We start from the raw sequence: 24,180 nt of genomic DNA, 5'->3' as shown, positions 1-24,180 counted from the left end.
ATCTTCATCAATATTCATAAAAAAACCCAAAAATTTATTTAAGAAACAACAACCATTAACAACATCATACATCCATAACTGATTATAAATGTGCTAATTTATGGTATAAGCCATCCTTTTACAACTATTTATAATTTATCAAGAACATAGTTACGAAAATTATTACAGACCATTCATGGTATAAGCCATCCTCTCCTTTGTATAACTTTAAACTATGTTACAATGGGTCCAAATACACAACCCTACTATTGTAAGGTTACTCAAAATCAGTTATTCGTGGCTTTGTTAAATGGAATTGTTTTTTTTCGAATCATGGTTGAATAGAGGGAGTTTTCTACCTCAAAATTTCGTATATCCTCTTCTGTCCTTTGTTCTCAGTTTCACATTTTACTGATAAAGGGAATATATTTGGTATGACGCCCCCGAGCAAAAATTTGGCAAATTTTTTCTGGATGTATACCATAAATTAGCACATTTATAATTAGTTATGGATATATATGGGATGATGATGATGTTGTTAATGATTGTTTTTTTTTTTTTATAAATATTGATAAAGATGATGAAAAAAGTGGAAGGAAAAAGATGAATAAAGCAAAAAAAAAAAAATTAAAACATAGTCATTTAACAGCCAAAACGAACGAGGGGGTAATTGACTAACGTTTGACAATTTCAAAGGGTTTTTGAAGTTTTTTAAAGTAGGAAGATTTTTGACAAAAGTTACAATTTGAAGGGGGATTTTTGTCTATTCACTCATTTATTTATATTCCATAAAATTTTTATTGAATATCACAAATTTTTTTTTATCATTAAAAAGTCTTTTAAATCTTAATTCAACACCCCTAGACAAGTGTGTCTCAGAATTCAGAAGCTAAATTCTATAGTGAAAGAGTAAGTGCTTATTTTCTACTGTGTTTTCTCTTTCTCTTTCTCCATTTTCACGTTCTTCTTTTCGAACTCAACCCCTCTCACAATTCCTCACATTCCTAATGCTCCTTTTGGTTCATTTTTCTTCAAATTTTCAGAATCGAAATGGAAAATTCAGATCACGACGAACCAGACAAGAAGAAGCCTCATCTTCTCACTCCTATTTCTTCCCGCGTCTCACGAAATTCAAGCAACCATTCTCCTAACAGTAAAACTGTAATTTTTTTTTTTGTTATTAATTGTTGTTTAATCTTGTTCTGTTATTGATTAATCATGTTATGAATTGGGTTATTGATTATATTGTTTTTAATTTTGGTGTTAGTATGATTTTTAGAGCTGATTGGTTGTGTTTTTAGTTCACTGTGAGTTGAATTTTTGGTAAAAATTTGATTTTTGAAAGAAGGGGTGAGGTGGGGGTGGTTGTTTGGTTTTGCTTAGGTAAGCGCTTATAGTGTAAGTGCTTATCATATAAGTAAAACTATTTTCATATAAAATATAGTTAGTTTTTATAAGACACTGATGAGCTTATGAAAATATGCTGAAAATTTTGATATTTAAAACAAGGTGGTGGTGGTGGTGTGTGTGTGTGTGTGGGGGGGGGGGGGGGGGCTGTTTGATTCTGCTTAGTGCTCACTAAATAGAGTTTTGTTTGGATAAATAACTTAATTAACCTCTTGTATAAATGGTTATTATATAAGTCAAACTGTTTTTCATATAACTTAATTTTGATATTTTATGGACATATTGTTAGCTGTTTCTGTAAGTTCTTTCAAATGGTTTTTGTAAGTGTTTATGCTAGAAGATAAGTTTAAATAAGTCGATCCAAACAGACTTTAGGGATGTGAAGAGTAGAAAGGATACATTATGTTATTATGTATGCTACTTGTTACGTGCTTAATATTTTTGAAAGGAGAGGTTTTTTCATGTCAATGAAAATCCTTTATTTGTAAAACATGTTTTTTTGAAACAGGAAAAGATATGTATGGGCAAGGGTTTGTCGTAAGTTCTCTCAAAAGTTTTGATGTTTATTATAAAAAACAAGCTGTATCTGTGTGTGGTTGCAGCAAGTAATTTTTTTAATAATGACTTCTTTATATGTTTTACTTACATAATAACTCGAGATACTTCCTCCAGGCTGATGCAGGTGTCTTACAGCTCCAGAATCAGCAGCTTGTTCAGCAGACAGAAGTCCAGAAACAGGCTATACAAGACCTTGAAGAAAAAACTAAAGAATTAAAAGAAAGACAAAATTCGTACGATGACATATTAATTGCAATAAACCAACACTGGGATCAGGTTATTGTTTATTATCATGCTCCCGTTTTTGTCCATTCTGTTAGAATAATTAATCAAGTACTTAGTGGAGATATTGAAAAGTTGTGACTATTTAGTTTCAACTCCACTAGCCATTGTATTGATTGTATTGATTAATCTTCCTTATTAATTAGGGGTTAACTAGGAGACTCTTACCTATATAAATGTACACTCTCACCACATAATATGATATAATAAACATATTTTCAGTTCTAATATGGTATCTAGAGCTTCTTGATCCAGAGCCATGTCTACGTCTTCTCCCTCTGATGCGCAACGCGTAACTGCTGCAGCATCCAAAACCTTCAAACAAGTAGTTTCTGTTAAGCTTGATGATACGAACTACCTTCAATGGAAGCAACAAGTCGAAGGTGTTCTTCGCGGAACGAAGATGGTGAAATTTGTGATTTCACCTGATATTCCACCGGTTTTTCTCACAGATGCAGCGCGCGAAGCTGGAACGGAGAATCCTGCTTACACTGAATGGGAAGAACAAGATTCATTGCTCTGCACCTGGATTCTTTCAACGATTTCGCCTTCGCTACTTTCGCGATTCGTTCTCCTTCGCCACTCATGGCAGGTTTGGGATGAGATCCATAGTTACTGCTTCACGCAGATGAAGACGCGTTCGCGTCAACTTCGATCTGAACTTAGATCCATTACGAAAGGTTCACGCACTGTCTCTGAATTCATTGCTCGAATTCGCGCAATTTCAGAGTCTCTTGCTTCAATTGGAGATCCGGTCTCTCACAGGGACCTAATTGAAGTTGTTCTTGAAGCACTTCCTGAAGAGTTTGACCCTATTGTTGCTAGTGTGAATGCAAAATCTGAGGTTGTTTCTTTAGATGAACTTGAATCTCAGCTTCTCACACAAGAATCTAGAAAGGAGAAGTTCAAGAAAGCTGCTATCAGTGAACCTGTTTCAGTTAATCTCACTGAAACTGCAAATTCAGAATCCCAATCTCATGGTCCTAATTCTCAAAACCACAATTATACTGATGGCACCGGAAACAATCAGTTTCCTAACTCTAACCCTAATTTTGGAGGAAGAAATGGCCAGTTCAGAGGACGTGGTGGCCGTTTTGGTGGTAGATTCAGAGGACGTGGTGGCCGTTTCGGTGGAAGATCCAATGTTCAATGCCAAATATGTTCAAAAACTGGTCATGATGCAAGCTATTGTCACTACCGTTTCTTTGTCCCACAAAATGATTACTACAGTCCCTATGGCTCACCAGGAGGCTATGGTGCACCTCCAAATGTATGGATGCAGAACATGTCACGTCCTCAACATTCTGGACAGTTTCTTAGGCCTCCCACACAGGCTGCGAATCAGAGAGGTCAAGCTCCCCAGGCCTTCTTAACTGGCTCAGATCCATACAATTCATTCAACAATGCCTGGTACCCTGACTCAGGTGCTACTCATCATGTCACCCCTGATGCATCCAACCTCATGGATTCCACGTCTCTTTCAGGTTCTGATCAGGTCCATATTGGAAATGGACAAGGTTTGGCTATTACCTCTGTTGGTTCCTTACAATTTACTTCTCCTTTACATCCTCAAACTACTCTAAAACTAAATAATCTCCTTCTTGTTCCCTCTATAACCAAAAATCTTGTTAGTGTGAGTCAATTTGCTAAAGATAACAATGTTTACTTTGAGTTTCATCCTAATCATTGTTTTGTCAAATCTCAGGATTCTTCTAAGGTGCTTTTAAGAGGTATTCTAGGACATGATGGTCTCTATCAATTTGAGCACACCAAATCATTCAAGACCACTGCTCCTGTCTCTCAAAATTCTAGTGTCAACACTGTTTGCAATAAAGTTCCAGCACAAACTGATAATTCTGCCTCTTTTCATTTAAGTCCCTCAACTGGTTTCAATTTCAATAATTTTCAATGCAATAATGTTGAACATTTACCTAGTAGTTCAACATCTAGTTCTACTCAGTCTTTTCCTTCCATGTATGGTATCTGGCATAGCAGACTTGGACATCCTCATCATGAGGTGCTCCAAAGTATTATCAAACTTTGTAATATAAAATTACCAAATAAAAGCTTGTCAGATTTCTGTACTGCTTGTTGTCATGGTAAGGTTCATAGACTGCCTTCTTTTGCATCTCAAATGACATATACTAAACCTCTTGAATTAATTTTCTGTGATCTTTGGGGACCTGCACCAGTTGAATCCTCTTGTGGATATACCTATTTTCTTACTTGTGTGGATGCTTATTCTAGATACACATGGATATATCCTCTGAAACTCAAATCTCACACACTTTCTACATTTCAGAATTTTAAAACCATGATTGAATTGCAGTTAAATCACAAAATTACTTCTGTCCAAACTGATGGAGGTGGTGAGTTTTTACCTTTCACAAAATATCTCAATAGCCTTGGCATCACTCACAGATTCACTTGTCCACACACTCACCATCAAAATGGCTCAGTTGAAAGGAAACATAGACATATTGTTGAAACTGGTCTCACTCTTTTATCTCATGCACAAATGCCATTAAAGTTTTGGGACCATGCCTTTTTAACTGCAACTTACCTTATCAACAGGTTACCTACACCAGTTTTAGCAAATAAATCACCCTTTTTCTTACTTCACCTTCAATTTCCAGACTATAAATTCCTTAAAAGCTTTGGTTGTGCATGTTTTCCCTTTTTGAGACCCTATAACTCTCATAAGTTTGATTTTCATTCAAAGGAGTGTGTTTTCTTGGGATATTCCAACAGTCACAAAGGATATAAATGTTTAGATGCTTCAGGTAGAATTTTTATATCCAAAGATGTTGTGTTTAATGAGGTAAAATTTCCTTATCTTGACTTGTTTCCATCTCAGAAAGTGTGTTCTGTTTTACCAGATGGTCCCACTTTATCCACTTTTCTTCCCACTCCTGTCTCAACAACCTTTACTGTAAACTCACATACTCCCCAAAATTCTCATTCTGAGTCTGGTCCTCACATTGTTAACTCACCTACTCCCCAAACTTCTCATTCCGAGTCTGTTCCTACTACTCCCATATCAAACACCCCTCAGACTCCATCTATTAGTTCTCATCACTCCGAGTCCTCACACAGAAATAATGTGGTCCTAAATCCCACACCCATCACCATTCTATCTCCCTCTGCATCTCAAAATTCCTCACCTGAGTCATCTGCTAGTGTTACTAGCTCTCAATCTACTAATTCTGAGTCTCCTCCTCCTGTTCCTCACAGAATTCATCCTCAAAACTGTCACACAATGAGAACCAGAGGTAAACATGGAATTGTGCAGCCCAGAATTAACCCTACACTCCTTTTGACTCATGTTGAGCCCACTACTTACAAAACTGCTCTTCAGGATCCTAAGTGGCATTTAGCAATGCAAGAAGAATATAATGCTTTACTTCATAATCAGACATGGTCTCTAGTATCTCTTCCTGCAAACAGACTGGCCATTGGATGTAAATGGGTATTTAGGGTAAAAGAAAATCCAGATGGCACTGTAAACAAGTACAAGGCACGTTTAGTGGCTAAGGGTTTTCATCAACAAGCAGGTTTTGACTACAATGAGACTTTTTCCCCTGTAGTCAAACCTGTTACAGTGAGGACAGTTCTGACACTTGCAGTTACTTATAACTGGACTCTTCAGCAGTTGGATGTGAACAATGCATTCCTAAATGGAGTGCTAACTGAGGAAGTCTACATGGTGCAGCCTCCTGGCTTTGAATCTTCTGACAAGAACCTTGTATGCAAACTACACAAGGCTCTCTATGGGTTAAAACAGGCTCCCAGAGCATGGTTTGAGAGATTGAAATCATCTTTACTTAGCTTTGGGTTCAAGTCAAGCAGATGTGATCCTTCTTTGTTTACTTTGCACACTCAAGCTCACTGCATTTTTATATTGGTTTATGTTGATGATATTATCATCACTGGAAACTCAAAACTGGCTATTCAGAATCTAGTTCATCAGCTCAATTCTGAGTTCTCCCTTAAAGATTTGGGTATACTAGATTATTTTCTCGGCATAGAGGTGCATCACTCACCATCTGGCTCTTTACTTCTTTCTCAAACCAAATATATCAAGGACCTTCTTCAGAAAGCTAACATGATTAATGCTAATAGCATGCCTTCACCAATGGCATCTAGTACAAAATTGTCTAAATTTGGTTCAAGTACAGTCTCAGATCCTACATTTTTCAGGTCAATTGTTGGTGCATTGCAATATGCAACCATAACAAGACCTGAAATATCCTACTCTGTGAACAAAGTTTGCCAGTTTTTATCAAATCCCCTTGAAGATCACTGGAAGGCAGTCAAGAGAATACTTAGATATCTGCAGGGTACTTTACACCATGGGTTAATGCTTACACCTGCCAGCTCTACTGAACCTATTGCAATCACCGGATTTTGTGATGCTGACTGGGCTTCAGATCCTGATGACAGAAGAAGCACATCAGGAGCCTGCATATTTCTGGGCCCCAATCTAGTTTCCTGGTGGGCAAGGAAACAGACCCTTGTAGCTAGATCTAGTGCAGAGGCTGAATATAGAAGCCTTGCACAAGCTTCGACTGAGATTATTTGGATCCAATCTCTTCTCAATGAATTGCAAATTAAGAGTAAAATTCCTCATGTCTATTGTGATAATCTCAGTGCAGTTTCTCTTGCTCACAACCCAGTCCTGCACTCAAGAACCAAGCACATGGAATTGGATATTTTCTTTGTGAGAGAAAAGGTTATAAGGAAGGAACTGAATGTCTCGCATGTGCCTGCTCAAGACCAGTGGGCAGATGTCTTAACTAAGCCTCTGTCCACTGCCAGATTCCTTTATCTTAGAGACAAACTGAGGGTTTGTGACACCCTCCGTTTGAAGGGGGACTGTTAGAATAATTAATCAAGTACTTAGTGGAGATATTGAAAAGTTGTGACTATTTAGTTTCAACTCCACTAGCCATTGTATTGATTGTATTGATTAATCTTCCTTATTAATTAGGGGTTAACTAGGAGACTCTTACCTATATAAATGTACACTCTCACCACATAATATGATATAATAAACATATTTTCAGTTCTAATACATTCTGCTCACTATTCATTTTGTTATTTCCTCTTACAAATGTAAATGGCCATTAGTAGTGCATGTTCTGGTGACCCAGTTGGCTAGATAATATTGCCATATTCTTGAATGATGTGCACATTGGTTTGACTTATTTTCTTCTGTAGCTGGTTGATGATATGGCTCTTCTCGGGATACAAGCTGGGAGAGGAAAAGATTCTTTGAAAACTTTGGATTACCTTGATAATCCTCAAGGTACTTTAACACGCACACACACACACAACAAGTTCTTTTATGTAGTATTAAGGAAAAACAATTGACTGACTTTACTTTCTTTCTAGATTCCTTTCCTTCGTGTCCTCCGGATGATCTACTTCTATGTAGATTAATCCAGAAAGATTCTTTGGAGGGAGGCAGTAATGATGAGATTACTAATTATGTTGAGGAAGCCCTTGCTTTGCGTCGGTTATCTACCAGGGAGTTGTTGAAACTCATTCAAGATACTGTTGATGATCATATGGAAAGAATTGAGAATATAGGTCAGGTTTTACACGAAGATTTATCCACGGAAGGTATAATACATATGAGATACTATGCAATGATTGTATTGAATTGATAGTTATCTACCATATATCACAGATGTTGTATTGCTTAAGGAAACATGTATAATTGATCTTTTGTTTTTACTTATACTTGGGTTTGTAGATGTTATCATCAAAATGTCTAAGATTGATGATATGACGAAAAAGGAATCCAACAATTTTCGTGAAGTGATTGATACTCTCCATGCAAAACACAAGGAGTATACTGTTGGTATACAGAATTATATAGACGAGTGCTTACGAGATCAATCTGACATAAGACACCTTACAGGTATTTGAAATGTCACTTTTTTTCTTTATTGTTTTAACCACTTCAGTTATTATGAAGTTTAGAATAACTCGGTATGAATTTAAAAGATATTGATTATCATATAATGTGGGTTTTAAATGGTTAGCAGCATGGTTTAGTAAATGGAAGGTTTCTTGTAGTTTAATTATATTTGTTAGCTATAAATATAGGTGGCAATATTATATATGGTGTACGTGTAAATCTCCAATTTGATCCTTAAAAGCTTTTTTTTAACATCAATTTGACCTTGGAAATATTAACAAGGATATTTTTGGTCAGTACATGACATCAATTTGGCCTGTGTAAGCAGATACATTTGTTAAAATATCATCCGACCAAATTTATATCATAATCTTTTGAGGGCCAGATTGAAGGTTTTGAAAATCTTTCAAATATCAAAATGGGGTTTACCATAAAATTATGTTGGGGCATCTCTGGCTTCTATAATTGTACAAAGAACTTCTTAAGCACGATGTTCATTTCTTGTTATTTTGATGATGTTAGACTAATATGGAAGGATCTCATGAAATTAATATTTTCGCATCTTAAAACAAAGGTGATCTTTGAGGATTGATTTCCATAATTGGAAGTATGTTTGAAATTTATGTAACTATGCAAAAAACATCACATACTCAAATTATCTTGATAAGATTTTGTAAAACACCTATCACATAGTAGGTGAGAAAGAAAGTGAGAACAGCCTTCCCCCTCAATTTCGCTCTTAGTAAAACTGCTTTCTCACACAATGATACAACTTCAAGAGCTACATCTTTCCATCACTTCAACTGATCTTCTGTCATCCCAATTTTTTTTAGATAAAGCTATGATCATCACACGTAACTCAACTTTGATACCTATTCTCCTTTAAACATGCAATACTGTAAGAAACTAGGAGATTCAAACATAGACACTTCATATCTAAATAGATAAAATGTGATATGCAGACCAATATCTTGTTTGGCCTTTTCCATCTTAATTTCCATATCATTCCTTTCAATAATACATTTCCACACTTGTTGGTCATCAGTCCCACTCTGAATTGTCAAGGATACAACTTGCATTATCACCAAACTCCTATTTCAAATTCAGTTCCTTCTCCCATTTTGCGACGTTAGCCTTGCCAGCCTAAAATTGTATTTAAAAAGAATATGTAGAAGAGTATTATAAAGAAGGAAAAAAAAAATCATTGTTAACAAGCGGATTCTCTGCCAATATTTTATATCAATCCAATTCAGCGATCCAATGTTAACAATGAACATCAGTGGGAATTAGAATGTAACAATTATAAAAATTCTACAATAAGGAAGAAGAATGTAACAATTAAAATTGCAATTATAAAAATTTTGATAATACAATTTTAAACAAGTTTTATGTAAAACAATTTCATTTTAGGGAGCATATGTGAACTTGCTGTGACGTTTTTTTATCCCCAGGGTTACCCATGTGAGCGTCTGCAGTTATGAGGCATATGAATATCGAACTCCTAGGCATGATAATGTGATCATAGGGTTGTCCGCGATTGATGATATTTCCGCTGCAGTTGTATTTTGCGCTAGTTCGAAAACTGACGATGCACATGTTTACATTGGCAAACTCTGTTTGTGATTGTTACTTGTTTGATTAATGTCTTCGATGTTTTGTAGAATTCTTGGTCTACGAGAATTTGGGTGTTGTCTACCTTGATATCCGCACCTTGGGATCATTGCCTCGTTTTCTCTTCTTTCCAAATGCTCGTTCATCCTATTAGACCTTCTTTCTCTTCCTCTACCTCTTCCTCAACCATTTCCTAGCTTAGTTGTTGCTGGTAGAGCGCATACTGCAATTCTATGTTGAGCATTCGAGTCACTTTCTGCATCACTTGTTTCTCCTTAGTTTACACTTTGATTGAAATTTCTAAAATTGTATGTCATCTTCTTGGGATTGTTATCACAAGAAGTTTTATAAATTTGATCAAACAATGTCAATCTAATGTACTAATATAGAGGTGAGTGTCACCTCTATTGTGAATACGTTATGTTGACATTGTTTGATAAAATTTCTGAAATTTCTAGTGATAACCGCCCAAGAAAACGACATACAATTTTAGAAATCGCAGTCAAAGTTTAAACTATGCAGAAACAACCGGTCCAGAAAGCGACTCAAATGTTGAAAATATAATAATAGAATGCGCTCTACCAACAACTTAGCTAGGAAATGGTTGTGGAAGAGGTAGAGGAAGAGAAAGAAGACCTAATAGACTGAACGAGCATCTGGAAAGAAGAGAAAATGAGGCAGTGATCCCAAGGTGGGGATATCGGGGTAGACAACACCCAAATTCTCGTAGACCAAGAAATCTACAAAACACCGATTACATTAATCAAACAAGTAACAACACAAACAGAGTTTGCCAATGGAAAAGTCCTTTGTCAGTTGTCGAACTAGTGCAAAAAACAAGTGCAACTGAAAATCATCTATCGCGGTCAACCTTGCAATCACATCATCCTGCCCAGTAGTTTGACATCCATATGCCTACAAAATTGCATGATGCTTGCCTGGGATAATCCTGAGGAACAAAAATGTCACGCCACGTTAACATATGTTCCCAAACTGTTTTGCATAAAACTTGTTTAAATTTGTATTATTATAATTTTTACAATTGTAATTTTAATTGTTAGATTGTACTTCCCTACTGTAGAATTGTTACAACTGTCACATTCTACTTTCCATTGATGTCATTGTTAACATTGGATTGCTGAATTGAATCCATATAAAATATTCACGGAGTCTCCAAAGGTTGATGATAATTTTTTTCTTCTTTTATAATTGGTTGCTTCTACTTTTCCTTCTTTTATTGTTTACACTGTTAAAGAGGATTTTTCTCTAGTTGAGAGTTACATTAATACTTCTTGGGTACATATTTGTAAGACTTATTGTCATTATTTATACAGGTTTGAATGTGAATTCATCACTCTTACTGAGTTGAGGATGACTCTGATTTTAGGATAGAATATTTTATTATTTTCTTTCTTCTGTACTTATCACCGTAGTAGTGTGTGATTATGAAGATAAATTTTACCTCCTCTTTTTCTGATTATAATTTAGCATTTTTGTGTATAGCTGTATCAAAGCTTGTGCTTTCAAATCACCAGACACAATATTCAGTTTTATCCATAGTTCTAACTTCCATGTATTTATAATTGTAATTTTTTATTTGGAAAATTATGGAACTGAATTTTGTTGTATGGAAATATATAATGTAGGAGTTAATTTGATTTTGAAATCCTTTAGATTTTAGCTTTTTATTAAATAAAAATCTATGCAAATTTGGTTAATTTGATTTTCAAATCTGAAGTTTTTTATGACGAGTTCCTAACATAATTTATGTATAAAATCAAATTAACTACAATTTTAAGTATTCCAACATAAACCCATGCGCAGTAATTTGAATATTTAGGCAAATAGGCTAATGCACAATTAAATTGTTTTTATGATATTTATCTGATTTTTCGACGAAGGGAATCATAATGAAAGCTATTGGGAGATATAATATAATGCAAAAGTAACATTGGCCTCGGTGGAGGACACAGTTTTGGAGTCGTATGCCGAGCAAGGAGAGATAGTGCTACTGAAATTTTCAGTAATTAAGATTATCAACCCTTAAAAACAGTGTTTTAAAAAATAGACCGAACTGGCCGGTTTGTTTGATCTTGGTTACATTGCAGTCTGTTTGAACTGCGATTGGTTTGACCAATTTTTTTATTTACATTTTTGTATGCACTTCATTTATTTTTTCAATACTTTCTTATTTATCTATTTGTCCTTTGATTCAACCATGAATAAACTGATTGAACCAAGTGAACCAATTACCTTGAGGTTTCGCCGGTTCAACATCCACTCCGGTTTATAAAACATCGGAATAGATATGACCTGAGGTAACACATATTTATGCACAAATATTTTTCTATGATTCTAGAGATCTTATTGGCTCTTATAAATTTGGTCGATGGCTTTAAAATAATTGTCTCTTGAGAGTTTTTTTTATTATTAAAGGAGAGTTTGACGAAATCGTGGCCGAACTTGAAGAGAGTAGAAGAAAACTAGTCAGTCTGAAAATGCAAAAGGATGCAGCTATGGGAATGAATTCCTCCAATGCTGATGCAGTGAACGGAAAAGTGTCTCCTGAGAAGCCTGCAGAGAGAGCTATGGGTTTGTCTGAGTTGAAGAATTCAATTGAGGAAGTGAAGGTTTTATTTTTGTGATTTCTTTCCTTCTGTCATTCATTTGTCGATTCTCTGTCTAAGATTTATGCTTGGCTGATATCATAGATAGTGAATGCTGATCGTCTTTCTGAGCTTCAAGATTCAGGGGAAGAAAATCAAATATTGACAAAGCAATTTGAGGAACTTCAGGTTTGTAAATTTGAACTATCTGCAATGGTTTTGTCATTATTTCTTCAGTAATTGAGATGCATTGACTCAGGGTTCCATCTAAAAGTATCTTTTCATGTATGTTTATTCCAGAATGAACTAAATGATGATAAGTATGTACGCACTTCCCGAGTATACTCTTTGGCAAAGGATCAACTTCAACATTGGATTGCTGAATTGGATAGATTTAAATCATTGACAGAGTCTCTGCAGGTTAACAATGATTTCTTCTTTCTCCTTTGATAATTGTTTTTTTTTGGTGTTAACAGTGATTTCTTGTTTCTTCTTTGATATTATTTTTTTTGGTTGCTTCCCCTTTTACATATTCTTTTCAAATAAAATTTTAGGCTAGCAGGACTAACATTGCAAAACGGGAGAAGGAATTGAATTCTAAATTGGAGTCTGCGGTTAATGCAAGGCATATCCATGACATTTCTGACTCTAGGACTGATGAGCTCAAGATTCAGTTGCAAAAGTGTATTAATGAAAGGAATGATCTTGAAATCAAGATGGAAGAGGCCAAACAAGATATTGGTCTGTGTATCATATTTTCATTATTTAGATTTGCAGTGTGTATGTTTGGATCTCCTCATTTCTTACAATATTAAATGTTTCAGGGAGAAAAGATATCAAAGCTGAGTTTGGTGTGATGTCTTCAGCCTTATCTAAAGAAATGGGGATGATGGAAACACAGTTGAAGCGATGGAAAGATGCAGCTCATGAAGCTGTATCATTGCGTGCGAAAGCACATTCGCTAAGAGAGAAATTGAGTGGGAAGGTTATTCACACAAACTGCCATTTCATTTTCTTTCTCACCTTCTTTGTGATAGGTCTTTTACAGAAAGTTATCTAGATAATTTGAGTCCGCAATGATCTTGTATAGTTACTTTTTCATAGTATAGAGGTTGGAAGCGCAAGTCTTATAAGCTGTCTTAATTATTGTTAATTTTTAAGAAATGGTTCACTCAAATGATAGTGGTTTGGAAAAAGTCACAATAAATGTTAGTGGCATCAAAGCCTATCTAAGATTTGTCGCCCCCCGCTATCGGGTCGCTCTAACTACACTCTAGATGTCCAATCCTGTGTGTGTTTGAGAGTCTAACGTTTGATGCGATTTGGTCTGAAAACATATTTATAATTGTTGGGAAGTCATCACTCATCACCTTACAGGCCGGTTTTGTAAGGGTTGAGTTAATTTTGAAGTTACCTACTAAACTGGAATACTGTTTGTCGATTTACACCTCTTTGAATTTAATGACTTCACAAATTATGTTGGCTGGATTATACTGCCAGAGGTTATAGGCGAGTTCTTGTCCTTGAGTTAATACTATTTAAGCATTAAGGTTTATTGATTCCTTTGTTTTGAAGCAGACAAGCGAACTCAAGAGCCTTGCAAACAAATGTGCTGAGCAGGATTCGGAAATAAAGTCGTCAAAAGCAATGGTAAGTTTCTTTATATGTAGATATTTAGTTCTTCAACGCCTCTTATATTTTACCTTCTAAATTTTAGAGCATGTCTCTGACTAAATCAGATTTGATTGCATTGTTTTTCTTTTCCTTTGTTAGTTTTGTTTTGCATGTGTATCTGCAACTATACTTTCCATGATTCTCAAACATTATCTGCATTCTGATTTTAGAGGCCTTAAGATTGTCTCTAATTTCAAACAACTCATTAAGGTGTTTTGTTACAGATTGAAAAGTTACAGGAGGAGAACCAGGAGTTAGAATTTGTTTTGGATATGTATGGTCTGGAGGATTATCAGAAAAGGTATGCTGATCTGAAGTTGTTCAGTAGTGGCAGAGTTTAGTCTAGTTAATGTAATTATTGGACTCGTTATTCTATGTTGTGTTTGGGATGATATACCGAATTAATTCGTTGGAATAAGTAATGTAAAGAAGCACCTGCCTGTGTTTAGATGTTAATAATAATAGAACTGAAAATATGTTTATTATATCATATTATGTGGTGAGAGTGTACATTTATATAGGTAAGAGTCTCCTAGTTAACCCCTAATTAATAAGGAAGATTAATCAATACAATCAATACAATGGCTAGTGGAGTTGAAACTAAATAGTCAGAACTTTTCAATATCTCCACTAAGTACTTGATTAATTATTCTAACAGTCCCCCTTCAAACGAAGGGTGTCACAAACCCTCAGTTTGTCTCTAAGATAAAGGAATCTGGCAGTGGACAGAGGCTTAGTTAAGACATCTGCCCACTGGTCTTGAGCAGGCACATGCGAGACATTCAGTTCCTTCCTTATAACCTTTTCTCTCACAAAGAAAATATCCAATTCCATGTGCTTGGTTCTTGAGTGCAGGACTGGGTTGTGAGCAAGAGAAACTGCACTGAGATTATCACAATAGACATGAGGAATTTTACTCTTAATTTGCAATTCATTGAGAAGAGATTGGATCCAAATAATCTCAGCCGAAGCTTGTGCAAGGCTTCTATATTCAGCCTCTGCACTAGATCTAGCTACAAGGGTCTGTTTCCTTGCCCACCAGGAAACTAGATTGGGGCCCAGAAATATGCAGGCTCCTGATGTGCTTCTTCTGTCATCAGGATCTGAAGCCCAGTCAGCATCACAAAATCCGGTGATTGCAATAGGTTCAGTAGAGCTGGCAGGTGTAAGCATTAACCCATGGTGTAAAGTACCCTGCAGATATCTAAGTATCCTCTTGACTGCCTTCCAGTGATCTTCAAGGGGATTTGATAAAAACTGGCAAACTTTGTTCACAGAGTAGGATATTTCAGGTCTTGTTATGGTTGCATATTGCAATGCACCAACAATTGACCTGAAAAATGTAGGATCTGAGACTGTACTTGAACCAAATTTAGACAATTTTGTACTAGATGCCATTGGTGAAGGCATGCTATTAGCATTAATCATGTTAGCTTTCTGAAGAAGGTCCTTGATATATTTGGTTTGAGAAAGAAGTAAAGAGCCAGATGGTGAGTGATGCACCTCTATGCCAAGAAAATAATCTAGTATACCCAAATCTTTAAGGGAGAACTCAGAATTGAGCTGATGAACTAGATTCTGAATAGCCAGTTTTGAGTTTCCAGTGATGATAATATCATCAACATAAACCAATATAAAAATGCAGTGAGCTTGAGTGTGCAAAGTAAACAAAGAAGGATCACATCTGCTTGACTTGAACCCAAAGCTAAGTAAAGATGATTTCAATCTCTCAAACCATGCTCTGGGAGCCTGTTTTAACCCATAGAGAGCCTTGTGTAGTTTGCATACAAGGTTCTTGTCAGAAGATTCAAAGCCAGGAGGCTGCACCATGTAGACTTCCTTAGTTAGCACTCCATTTAGGAATGCATTGTTCACATCCAACTGCTGAAGAGTCCAGTTATAAGTAACTGCAAGTGTCAGAACTGTCCTCACTGTAACAGGTTTGACTACAGGGGAAAAAGTCTCATTGTAGTCAAAACCTGCTTGTTGATGAAAACCCTTAGCCACTAAACGTGCCTTGTACTTGTTTACAGTGCCATATGGATTTTCTTTTACCCTAAATACCCATTTACATCCAATGGCCAGTCTGTTTGCAGGAAGAGATACTAGAGACCATGTCTGATTATGAAGTAAAGCATTATATTCTTCTTGCATTGCTAAATGCCACTTAGGATCCTGAAGAGCAGTTTTGTAAGTAGTGGGCTCAACATGAGTCAAAAGGAGTGTAGGGTTAATTCTGGGCTGCACAATTCCATGTTTACCTCTGGTTCTCATTGTGTGAGAGTTTTGAGGATGAATTCTGTGAGGAACAGGAGGAGGAGACTCAGAATTAGTAGACTGAGAGCTAGTAACACTAGCAGATGACTCAGGTGAGGAATTTTGAGATGCAGAGGGAGATAGAATGGTGATGGGTGTGGGATTTAGGACCACATTATTTCTGTGTGAGGACTCGGAGTGATGAGAACTAATAGATGGAGTCTGAGGGGTGTTTGATATGGGAGTAGTAGGAACAGACTCGGAATGAGAAGTTTGGGGAGTAGGTGAGTTAACAATGTGAGGACCAGACTCAGAATGAGAATTTTGGGGAGTATGTGAGTTTACAGTAAAGGTTGTTGAGACAGGAGTGGGAAGAAAAGTGGATAAAGTGGGACCATCTGGTAAAACAGAACACACTTTCTGAGATGGAAACAAGTCAAGATAAGGAAATTTTACCTCATTAAACACAACATCTTTGGATATAAAAATTCTACCTGAAGCATCTAAACATTTATATCCTTTGTGACTGTTAGAATATTCCAAGAAAACACACTCCTTTGAATGAAAATCAAACTTATGAGAGTTATAGGGTCTCAAAAAGGAAAAACATGCACAACCAAAGCTTTTAAGGAATTTATAGTCTGGAAATTGAAGGTGAAGTAAGAAAAATGGTGATTTATTTGCTAAAACTGGTGTAGGTAACCTGTTGATAAGGTAAGTTGCAGTTAAAAAGGCATGGTCCCAAAACTTTAATGGCATTTGTGCATGAGATAAAAGAGTGAGACCAGTTTCAACAATATGTCTATGTTTCCTTTCAACTGAGCCATTTTGATGGTGAGTGTGTGGACAAGTGAATGTGAGTGATGCCAAGGCTATTGAGATATTTTGTGAAAGGTAAAAACTCACCACCTCCATCAGTTTGGACAGAAGTAATTTTGTGATTTAACTGCAATTCAATCATGGTTTTAAAATTCTGAAATGTAGAAAGTGTGTGAGATTTGAGTTTCAGAGGATATATCCATGTGTATCTAGAATAAGCATCCACACAAGTAAGAAAATAGGTATATCCACAAGAGGATTCAACTGGTGCAGGTCCCCAAAGATCACAGAAAATTAATTCAAGAGGTTTAGTATATGTCATTTGAGATGCAAAAGATGGCAGTCTATGAACCTTACCATGACAACAAGCAGTACAGAAATCTGACAAGCTTTTATTTGGTAATTTTATATTACAAAGTTTGATAATACTTTGGAGCACCTCATGATGAGGATGTCCAAGTCTGCTATGCCAGATACCATACATGGAAGGAAAAGACTGAGTAGAACTAGATGTTGAACTACTAGGTAAATGTTCAACATTATTGCATTGAAAATTATTGAAATTGAAACCAGTTGAGGGCCTAAATGAAAAGAGGCAGAATTATCAGTTTGTGCTGGAACTTTATTGCAAACAGTGTTGACACTGGAATTTTGAGAGACAGGAGCAGTGGTCTTGAATGATTTGGTGTGCTCAAATTGATAGAGACCATCATGTCCTAGAATACCTCTTAAAAGCACCTTAGAAGAATCCTGTGATTTGACAAAACAATGATTAGGATGAAACTCAAAGTAAACATTGTTATCTTTAGCAAATTGACTCACACTAACAAGATTTTTGGTTATAGAGGGAACAAGAAGGAGATTATTTAGTTTTAGAGTAGTTTGAGGATGTAAAGGAGAAGTAAATTGTAAGGAACCAACAGAGGTAATAGTCAAACCTTGTCCATTTCCAATATGGACCTGATCAGAACCTGAAAGAGACGTGGAATCCATGAGGTTGGATGCATCAGGGGTGACATGATGAGTAGCACCTGAGTCAGGGTACCAGGCATTGTTGAATGAATTGTATGGATCTGAGCCAGTTAAGAAGGCCTGGGGAGCTTGACCTCTCTGATTCGCAGCCTGTGTGGGAGGCCTAAGAAACTGTCCAGAATGTTGAGGACGTGACATGTTCTGCATCCATACATTTGGAGGTGCACCATAGCCTCTTGGTGAGCCATAGGGACTGTAGTAATCATTTTGTGGGGCAAAGAAACGGTAGTGACAATAGCTTGTATCATGACCAGTTTTTGAACATATTTGGCATTGAACATTGGATCTTCCACCAAAACGGCCACCACGTCCTCTGAATCTACCACCAAAACGGCCACCACGTCCTCTGAACTGACCATTTCTTCCTCCAAAATTAGGGTTAGAGTTAGGAAACTGATTGTTTCCGGTGCCATCAGTATAATTGTGGTTTTGAGAATTAGGACCATGAGATTGGGATTCTGAATTTGCAGTTTCAGTGAGATTAACTGAAACAGGTTCACTGATAGCAGCTTTCTTGAACTTCTCCTTTCTAGATTCTTGTGTGAGAAGCTGAGATTCAAGTTCATCTAAAGAAACAACCTCAGATTTTGCATTCACACTAGCAACAATAGGGTCAAACTCTTCAGGAAGTGCTTCAAGAACAACTTCAATTAGGTCCCTGTGAGAGACTGGATCTCCAATTGAAGCAAGAGATTCTGAAATTGCGCGAATTCGAGCAATGAATTCAGCGACAGTGCGTGAACCTTTCGTAATGGATCTAAGTTCAGATCGAAGTTGACGCGAACGCGTCTTCATCTGCGTGAAGCAGTAACTATGGATCTCATCCCAAACCTGCCATGAGTGGCGAAGGAGAACGAATCGCGAAAGTAGCGAAGCCGAAATCGTTGAAAGAATCCAGGTGCAGAGCAATGAATCTTGTTCTTCCCATTCAGTGTAAGCAGGATTCTCCGTTCCAGCTTCGCGCGCTGCATCTGTGAGAAAAACCGGTGGAATATCAGGTGAAATCACAAATTTCACCATCTTCGTTCCGCGAAGAACACCTTCGACTTGTTGCTTCCATTGAAGGTAGTTCGTATCATCAAGCTTAACAGAAACTACTTGTTTGAAGGTTTTGGATGCTGCAGCAGTTACGCGTTGCGCATCAGAGGGAGAAGACGTAGACATGGCTCTGGATCAAGAAGCTCTAGATACCATAATAGAACTGAAAATATGTTTATTATATCATATTATGTGGTGAGAGTGTACATTTATATAGGTAAGAGTCTCCTAGTTAACCCCTAATTAATAAGGAAGATTAATCAATACAATCAATACAATGACTAGTGGAGTTGAAACTAAATAGTCAGAACTTTTCAATATCTCCACTAAGTACTTGATTAATTATTCTAACAAATAAAAATATATTTTTTTCTTTGCTACAAGATTTTAAAATTTTTGCTTTTTAGCAGAATGCACATAATGTCATACTAGTTCCAATCTCCATAAGGTTTTTTATTTCCCTCTTTTTCCCCTTGCACATGTTTAAAAGCTGATGATTGTCCCTGACCTCCTGTATTCAAGTTTTGATGGATTCTGGATGAAGAAACTTGCTTTGTTTGTGGTCTATCTTCACTGCTTTGCCTTATTATTTTATGTACCACTTGCTGATTTTAATGATGTGCATGAATTGGTTCCACTGTTCCTTTAAAATTCATTTATTTTTTCAAGAACTTAATTATAGAAAGCCTCAAATTTTGTCTGCCAATGGTTCTAGTACTTTCTTTTGCAAATCTTATTTTCATATTCTAATCTTTGGAGGATGGCAAATACATACTTCAAATGGGTTGATTCTTGAACAAGAAAATGCTGGTAGAGAAATACTATCATTTATGGTGCCCAACTTCTTACGGTTTAACTATCCAATTGAACTTATGATAAATGTTTTATTGCATATGGTAATTGACTTGAGGTTTTGTTTCACATTCAAAACAAATTGTTGTTCTTTTCTGTTTACTTGGATGATTCATTTTGAACATGCTACAAACTTGATTCCAGCTTGCCAGAAGTTAGAGAATCTGAAAGTAAAGCACACTCTCAAGCTGAAATGCTTAAAAAAGCCTTAGATGAACATGGTCTAGAGTTGAGAGTAAGAGCTGCTAATGAAGCTGAAGCTGCTTGTGAACAAAGGCTTTCTGCTGCAGAAGCTGAAATAGAAGAGTTAAGGGCCCAGCTTGATGCAAATGAAAGGTTTGTGTTTATGCACACTAACTGATTATGGATTTGCTGCATTGACAAACTGGTAGAGAAAATTTATTTATTTTCATTCGCTTTTAGTTCCATATTGGTGGTTTTTTATGGCGATGAGGAGTGAAAGGTAGATGAGTTAAAAGTTTATGTAGAGTTCAAGGACTTTGTTCTTTGGCCGATATATTGTGCTCCTTTAGATAGCGTCTTCATAGTTGATACATTCTTTCAAATTGGTTGTCTTCATATGAATGGAATAAACGATTGTAAAAACTGCCTCCGCTTATCAATCTGTTGATACATTCTTTGACCATGTTTTATCTGCCCTACTATTCAGGAAAAAATTGGAGATGACCGAGGCTATTAAAGCTAAAGAGGCTGAGGCAGAAACCTATATATCTGAAATCGAGGTTTACTTTTCTTCATGCTCAAACTATATAAACTGCTGTTAGTTGATGAGTTTGTTTTAACTGTCTTTTCTTGTAATATGATTAAATGTTTTCTTGTAGACTATTGGTCAAGCATATGAAGATATGCAGACACAGCACCAACGTCTATTACAGCAAGTGGCTGAGAGGGATGACTGTAATATCAAGGTATTTCTTCTTATCACTAGTAGTTGTAAATGCTACCTTTCTGTGTTCTTCACCATTTTTCCATGCCCAACTCCTGCAGTGTCTAGGTTATTGTCTAGGCTTTTGCTAACCTGGTTGATGAAAATTAATGCTTCATATTTGTAACTAATATATTACTCCCTCTGTTTCAAAATGAGTGTCGCTTTAGCTAATTGCACACAGATTAAGGAATGAAATGAAATAATCATTAGACATAACACTTTTACTAAAATGTCCTTACTTTATAAGAAAAAGACAAACTTAAAGTTGTATAAAAAATTGTGAGAGAAAAGCTGGAGTATTTATTGAGGGTAAAGTTGGAAGAAAAAAATTAAAGTTGTATTGAAAATGTAAAGTGACATTCATTTTGAAACAATTTTTTTTGGCTAAAGTGACACTCATTTTGAAACGAAGGGAGTAATTGTTGGAAAACTGGTTTTGTATAGAATGATTTTGAAAATATATGGGCCTATTTACTTTGCAAAACTTTTTTTTTTTTCAATTTAATTACAAAAACGTTATAATTTTTTTTACTGTTTCTTTGTATTTCATAGGTTTTTATAGGAAACTGTGAATACAATTAAAAGTTATCTACAAGGTTTCTAATGTTAGACTTTGAAAACAGAATACAATTGGCAAACTACCAAAGAAGATTTATATAATAAATAAACTATAATAAATGACACATGATAGAATTAATGTTACCATATCTGCGAGAATCAACTTTGGACCAGCCAGCTGATAATTTATTTTGGTGAGGTACCTTGACAATTCTATTTTCTCAGTCCTGGTTGATTTTTACTTTTAGAAAGGATAAAATCTTGTTCTAAACATAAACCTAATATGCATAGAAAATCATGATATTTTCTAAATAATATATACTTCTCTCTAAATAAATAATTCCATTTGGTGTTGGTGAAACCTTGTTTTTATCATATTGCAAACTTTATGCAGCTTGTATCAGAAAGCATGAAGGCAAAACATTTACATAGCACTTTATTGTCTGAAAAGCAAGCCTTCGTTGATCAACTTCAAAAGATTAATTCTTTGATAGAAAATTCAAAGAAGAGGATTGCAAATAGTGAAGAACAGGTACTATTTCCCCTGCTACTTAGCCCCCTACTAATGCGTCTTATTTTGCTAAACAACTGTGCTGCTGCTCGCTGTTTTAAACAATTATTTGAACTGAGCAGATCAAACACATTCTATCAGAAGCTGCTAAATGTACTCACGATGAAAAACACCTCGCAGCCGCCTTAGAGTTTGCCAGGTGGGAATTGGCAGATGCTGAGAAGGAGTTGAAGTTGCTCAAGTCTGTTGCTTCAGCTTCAGAGAAAGAGTACGAGCAGATTCAGAAAGATGTGGAAGCTTTTGAAAAGGAATTGGATAGTGAAAGGTATTTTTCTCTCTTAATCATTCAATCAAGTCTGGATCCGGAACAGATTTTTAAACTACTCTCCACTAAGTTAGTTTAGTGTGTTTATACAGTTTTAATTCTAATGATGTTCCTAGAGCCTCCATAAGTTTGTGTAAACTGAGGGGGATCAATAATAATCTTGGAGCTCAAGAGCCTTTGTAGTTGGTATATGGTTCAATTCTGGTGTCAGCTTACTTTCTCATGGTTGCTTAGTTTGTATAAAATCATATTGTATAAAACTCAACAAGTTTTCGCACTTAGGTTTTTCAAATACATAAAGAAAGTAGAGTTTGGTTAAACATGTAGATTTTAAGATGGCATATTTTTGCAGACTCAAAATATCAAACTGATCCATCTTTTGAGATATACCTCTTTACTCGAGGTGAAATGCAAGTGCTCAACAAGTTTTCGCACTTAGGTTTTTCAAAAACATAAAGAAAGTAGAGTTTGGTTAAACATGTAGATTTTAAGATGGCATATTTTTGCAGACCCAAAATATCAAACTGATCCATCTTTTGAGATATACCTCTTTACTCGAGGTGAAATGCAAGTGCTATAGTGCGAGTTCGCTATGTCTTTTCAGTGTCTGGATTCTGAAAGTTTGGTGCAGAATTTGTACTTCATGAGATCTGTGTTAATGTTATGCATCCATGAAATAGTTGATTTTGGAAAATGATTGTCTCATGAAATGCCCTCTCAATCGGCTCAAATATACTCATACAATTATATCATGCAGGAGTTCACGGAAGAAGCTTGAGGAAGAACTAATGGAAGTGAATAACCAAATTACTGAGCTGAATTCTGATGCCAAAAAAACTGCAGTACAACAACTTGAAGAAGAAATCAGAGTTTGCAAAAACATGATCAAGTGTACTGTCTGTTCTGACCGTCCAAAGGAGGTAAAAACAGGCCAATTTATGTAACTACAGTTCTTACTTTTATGGTAGTCAAATTAACTTGAGATTGTTTGGAAGAGCTTTTTAACTCATCTCACTCTCACATCTTAAGCGGTTTTTTTTTTTCTTTTTATTTTGTATTTGTATTTGGATGCATTCGTAAAAATAATTTATGACCTATTCAAATGTTGTTAGCTTATTTAAATAAATTCTTCATTGTAGCTTACAAACATGAGCTAAATTATGCTCCCTTTATTGAATATAAGAACTCAATTAAGCTATTTTCCCAAATTAACACTTGGTGTCTTTTGCATTGTCTAAGAGTTTAATATGGTATTTGGCAGGTTGTGATTGTGAAGTGCTATCATTTGTTCTGCAATCCATGCATACAAAGAAATCTTGAACTCCGTCACCGCAAATGTCCTGCCTGTGGAACAGCATTTGGACAGAGTGATGTTCGCTTTGTTAAAATATGAGACTGATAACTCATGTCATGATAACCTTGTGCTGTTTAATGTATTGGATCCTTTTTCATGGGTGTTTGTTTGTCCTTGATAGTACTTTGTAGACAGGCGTTCTTATCCAATAAGCAATCAATTTTGCAGATTATAGACATTGTTGGTATTTCTTGCACTTGTTTTGTGTAAGACTATTGTTAGCATCAATTCACTTTCAGGCAGCATAGTAGGTGCTGTCTACAAAACAAAACCAAACAAAAAGTTCAGTAAATTGTTAATAAGATGTGACTCATGATATATTTATAATCTAATTCTAGCACTTCCTTCATTTTCGTAATCTTAAATTGATGTTCAAATAACATTTTCGTTTAATTCCTTGATCCAATTTTTATTTTTATTTTTTAGACACTACCCATGATTTA

General features: G+C 35.8%; 1 protein-coding gene across 2 annotated transcripts; it reads left to right on the top strand.

Moving 5' to 3' along the window:
* Positions 1–778: 778 nt before the first annotated feature.
* Positions 779–24,064, top strand: LOC25494911 (E3 ubiquitin-protein ligase BRE1-like 2). 2 transcript variants are annotated; one of them, XM_013598825.3, is made up of 20 exons: positions 779–888; positions 1,023–1,140; positions 2,059–2,220; positions 7,447–7,534; positions 7,621–7,851; positions 7,985–8,152; positions 12,200–12,393; positions 12,475–12,558; positions 12,670–12,789; positions 12,924–13,110; positions 13,194–13,354; positions 13,948–14,019; positions 14,268–14,344; positions 20,185–20,376; positions 20,711–20,783; positions 20,883–20,969; positions 21,942–22,079; positions 22,181–22,383; positions 23,141–23,303; positions 23,645–24,064. In XM_013598825.3, exons 2-20 carry the CDS (start codon positions 1,030–1,032, stop codon positions 23,774–23,776), a joined length of 2,643 nt encoding a protein of 880 aa, XP_013454279.1. In that variant the 5' UTR covers positions 779–888; positions 1,023–1,029; the 3' UTR covers positions 23,777–24,064. The 2 variants fall into 2 exon arrangements, with proteins under 2 accessions (XP_013454279.1, XP_024639849.1); XM_024784081.2 differs by lacking the exons at positions 779–888; positions 1,023–1,140; positions 2,059–2,220; ... (1 more) ...; positions 7,621–7,851; positions 7,985–8,152 and adding an exon at positions 11,462–12,081.
* Positions 24,065–24,180: the final 116 nt, after the last annotated feature.

The sequence above is a fragment of the Medicago truncatula genome, chromosome 5 (genome assembly GCF_003473485.1).
Source record: "Medicago truncatula cultivar Jemalong A17 chromosome 5, MtrunA17r5.0-ANR, whole genome shotgun sequence".
In the NCBI taxonomy this organism is placed as follows: domain Eukaryota; kingdom Viridiplantae; phylum Streptophyta; class Magnoliopsida; order Fabales; family Fabaceae; genus Medicago; species Medicago truncatula.
Note: the sequence above shows the minus strand (reverse complement) of the source record. Positions and strands in the feature narration are given on the sequence as shown.